The 4,715-nt window shown below is 33.4% G+C and overlaps 1 protein-coding gene across 1 annotated transcript; it reads left to right on the top strand.

Moving 5' to 3' along the window:
• The first annotated feature begins 1,127 nt into the window (after positions 1–1,127).
• LOC127799840 (uncharacterized) lies at positions 1,128–3,384 on the top strand. Its single transcript, XM_052334056.1, has 4 exons — positions 1,128–1,383; positions 2,225–2,449; positions 2,744–2,921; positions 3,060–3,384. The coding sequence occupies exons 1-4, from the start codon at positions 1,128–1,130 to the stop codon at positions 3,382–3,384; spliced, it is 984 nt and encodes a 327-aa protein (XP_052190016.1).
• Positions 3,385–4,715: the final 1,331 nt, after the last annotated feature.

Genomic DNA, 4,715 nt, shown 5'->3' with positions numbered 1-4,715 from the left:
ATTCTAGAGCCTCGATTACAATACACCCAAACTTGGTCAACTCTTCTTACTCAAATGCACAAATCCCTTTTGATAGTAATGCAGGTAATGTCAAACATCTTTCCTCTCAACAAAATAAGAGTTTTTTAGGGTTTTATTTAGTTTTGTCATGAAATAAACTTTCTTCCTTTATCTTCTTTAGGTTTTATTTAGTTCTCTTTTATAGATGTTAATTTCTTTGAATTTTACTGATTTGTAATTTAACCTTTCAATTTGTTGTGTTTGATATGAGATTGATTGATAATTGAAAAATGTACGTTATACATATAAAAAAATATTTTAATTTTGATTTCATTAATTTGAAATAAAGTGGATAAAATGGAAATATATAGAGGACTGATAGGACTAACAAATGGAAAAAAATATATTTCATTTCACTATTTATAGTTATATATTTATTGCATTTTTAAATCTCTCTTTCCCTTATTTTCCATTTATATGTGTGCCATTATAACTCAACAAGTTTATTCTGTGCAGGCTCTAGTTCTCAAACTGTTTCACAACCAAAGGCCATTGATATACAAAGCAATTGTGGGTATTAATTTCAAATTAATCACAGATCTTCGTTTAGATCAAAAGACAATCGAAGTTTCAAAATAGTCAAAACTGGCGATTCTAGAGCCCCCATTGCAATATATTTATTTTATATGAATATATATTTTTCTTGTTTTAGTTTATATTTGTATTTTTAAAAAAATCTATATATTATATATATAACAAAAGAAATATTTTCCTAGAATAAAATTTAGAAATATACATTTACTTTAAAAGAGAAATAGTTGTCTTAGCAAAAAAAGTAAAAAGGAGAAATAGTGAAAGCAAAAAAGAGGAGAGGCAGCAGATAATCCAAGGGTAAAATGCACAATATGGTATATATATTATTTCAAGATAAAATGGCAATGAATAAAATTGACAATTAAATCAACCAAAATTTGTAATTTAATGGGACTTATATTTATTATATAATCCTAAGTTGGGAGGTTCTTTTGAGTTGTATAAATTGCCTCTTTGATTTTCCTATTTTATTTCTACGTTTCTATTCCGTCTATTCTTTTTGTACATATGTTAATATAATAGATTTTGGATCAATGGGTTTGGAGAGCTCAACTAGTTCATTCGATGCAGCCTTTATTTCTCAGGTTGCTTCACCATTGAAGGCCATCGATGTACAAAGCAACAGTGAATGTCCATTTCAGATTAAGGAGAAATTTAGGTCCAAAGCAGAAGACAATAACAATTTTAAAGTAGCCAAAACTGGTGATTCTAGAGCCCCGATTGCAATATATCAAAACCCAATCAACTCTATGAATGTCAATGCACAAAGCCCTTTTGATAATAATACAGGTAATGTAATTAACATCCTCCAACTCAACAAAACAATAATATTTTTTTAGGGTTTTAATTACTTATGTCAAGAAGTAAACTTTCTTCTTTTATCCTTTTTGGGTTTAATTTTATTCTCTTTTAAAGATCTCAACATCTTTGAGTATTACTAATTTTTAATTTGATCTTTTAATTGGTTGCACCTGATATGTGATTGATTTGTGATTGAAAATTGTATATTATATATATTGATAAAAAAAAACCTTTTAGTTTTGATTTCATCAATTTGAAATAATGTGGATAACATGGCAAAACATATAGAGGACTAATAAGACTAACAAATGGAAAAAATTATTTTCTTTCACTCTTTCTTCTTATATATTCATTATATTTTTTTTTAATTTCCTTCCCTTATTTTCCATCTGTGTGCGTACCATTATGTTCTTAGTAAAGCATTCTAGTATTCTATCTCACTTGTGTTTTTAGATCTTATATTTTCCATCTAATTTTAAAATATTTACAATATATACATTATTGCCAATAAACTCGGATTTTTTTGACAAATTAACATTTTTTTTTCGTTTAAAACCCAACAAGCTTCAAATTTGATATTTTTATTGAGATAGTATTGAATGTTATCCAAGCTAGAGCCAAGAGACTCACAAGCCTTGTGCAAGGGCAAACTCGCTAATTTCACTAGCAAGTTTTTCTTGGTTGAAAGTTAGATATTATCTGATACTACTTTAGTAAAAAAAAGAATTACAAAATTGATACTAGTTCTATAAAAATTTAAAATATTAATATTAATTTATTAAATAACTCAAAAACCTTTACCAATTTTTATTCTTATTTCACCTTTCAGGCTATCATTGTGGAGGCATAAATGCTGCCATGGGAACTCCTAACATGATGGGAACTCCATGTCCATTTACTCGTGCTCAGTTGGTTGAGCTAGAGCAACAGATAAGGATATATAAGTGCATCAATGAAAATTCACCTATTCCATCCGATTTGCTCATGGCGCTAAGTGCTTCCCTCAACCCAAATCAATTAATTAGTTTTCCTAGATCCGATGCTACCAATGCAGGTTTGGGTTATTTTTCTTCCTTGTGACTCTCCTCAATTTAGAATGACTATGGTTTCTCTTCAGCTTTAATCTCCCATGAATGGTTTAATTATAGTTGATTTATGATATTTTGTTTAATTTGGTTTTCAAATGAAGTGGGAAGTAATAATTTTCAACTAGGAGCATCGGGTGACAGTTCTCCTAAGCTTGATAGATGCCAGTGGACATATGAGAATAAAAGGCGATGCTCAAAAACTGCAATTCTAAACAAAAAATATTGTGAAAGACATATATATAAGCATTGCCTCTCCTCAGGAAAGCATGTGCAAGGAGAGACTAATAAGGTCTACGAATCTGCTCCAGAGGAGGCAGCTCTTGTTGGTGGATCTGCATCTATATCGACCCCTTGTGGTGGTGTTGCCACTGCCCAATATCAGTCCATCAACTTCCCATCTGATGCTGAGGGCCTTGGTGTAGGACTCTGCGTTAACAAGTGAGGACCCTATACTTCCTTCCATGTTCATCTTTAGTGCTAAAATGTTAACTGCATACATATTTCTAACCCTTTTTATTTTCTTAACACAATGCTTTTTCACATTTTGATTTGTTTCCCTTTTAATGTATGCATTAGAGTGAAAGATCCACAAAGCCACATTGTCACATCTCCAGCCACTAGCATGGGTTTCGGGTTTCCATCCTCTGGTCAAAACTTTGACAAACCTGTTCTCTCAGAGTTTGCTGAGGATGAGCCTGACATGAATCTCAACGATTATTTCCTTGACTTCAGTGACCTTGAATCCCAGGAGCGATGCTCTTTGCGCCATCTCTTTGATAACTGGCCAGCAGAGCAACCCGAGTACGCAGATTGGTCTAATCTCTCCATGAAGAATATTCCTATAGGCTTATCAGATCAAACACCAACCTCACCCTCATCCCAACAAAAGAAGCTTATGTAGTAGTTGGGTCATTGGGAAAGGCCTTGAAGATTAACTGTTCTAGGGATTCGTAAACACAACTTTTTGGGGTTTCTAACAAGCGTTGGTGAAGCAGTGCAACAACTAAAAATAAGAAGGTCGATCCAAATTGCGAACTTGGGGATGAGAAAGTGATCATCTAGTGGAGGTAGGAAGATGAAGGTTAAACAAAGACCAAAGCGTAACAAGTTGTTTTGGACTAAGGTGATGTAAGCAGGTAATTGGTGGAATTTCAAACAATATATTATTTCTCTTTAGCCTAGTTTGCAGATGTCTTTTGTTTATACTGCATGGTCAATAATTCTATAAGTGATGGTAAGCAGTTGTTTCCCCTTATGCGGGTCTACATATATTCTCATTTTTACAATAAAGTGCAATTGGGTATGTAATGATACAGGACTGTGATCATATTTGATATATACTTTTCCTACTTCCTTCTGTCATCTTATTCTAGTCTTTAAATCAGATAAACTGTATACAGTCTGGTACATGAAATGAAGCTTGTGCTAGCCTTTATCAACCCAAAGCTTCTTATGGATGGTATTCATTTGAAGCCATAAATTTGGGACGCGAGCCAAAGCTCAATCACTAATCGCCTTCAGTGTTTTGTTTTCTGCGATTTTTTGCATTTTTGCAGTTTATTAAGTGTTTTGGTCCAAATCCCACGTGTCTTTTTCTCGTAATGATGACCATCATTTCATTTGAAGGTCTCATGTTACTCTTCTTGGAATTTGCTATCTATCACCAGGTTCAGCTAGTTTTATGGTTTCAACAAGAAGATGCTAAGGGCTCTGGCATAAAGATGCCACGGGCTTTGTTTGTTCTCATTCTGTGTGGTTTGTCTTTTGATTTTTGTTGGTTGATTTCTTGCTTGTTTGGTTGGTTCAGTTTGTCGTAGCTAGGTATATGGCATTGTCACAGTTTTGCTCGAAAGAGTATTGAACCTGAGCATAGCTTAGTGCAAGTCCCTTGCGGACTTGGCTTAATAGTAGACCTCAAATTTCAGTTCCTTCCTAGCAACACACAAGTTGTGTTTGGTCTCTTCGTGTCTTAGGCATTTGGTTTTTAGTAGGTGTCATGTCGTCGTATTGTATACTCTCTAGAGTAATAGACTTGAGCTAGACTCAATGTAACTATGCAAGGTCCCCTCCCAGTGGATCTTCATATGTACGTATTCCAAACCTACCCTACGCTCAACAACCCCCCCCCCCTCCCCAAACCAAAAACAAAAACAAATTATTACTCCGACATAAACTTTTATGTTCTCCTTCTCTTTATTTTTTTTTCCTTCTTTTTGTGGGCTAATAAGATTC

Source organism: Diospyros lotus, chromosome 4 (genome assembly GCF_014633365.1).
Source record: "Diospyros lotus cultivar Yz01 chromosome 4, ASM1463336v1, whole genome shotgun sequence".
Classification (NCBI taxonomy): Eukaryota; Viridiplantae; Streptophyta; class Magnoliopsida; order Ericales; family Ebenaceae; genus Diospyros; species Diospyros lotus.
The sequence above is the reverse complement of the archived record's forward strand: the minus strand, read 5'-3'. Positions and strand labels throughout refer to the sequence as shown.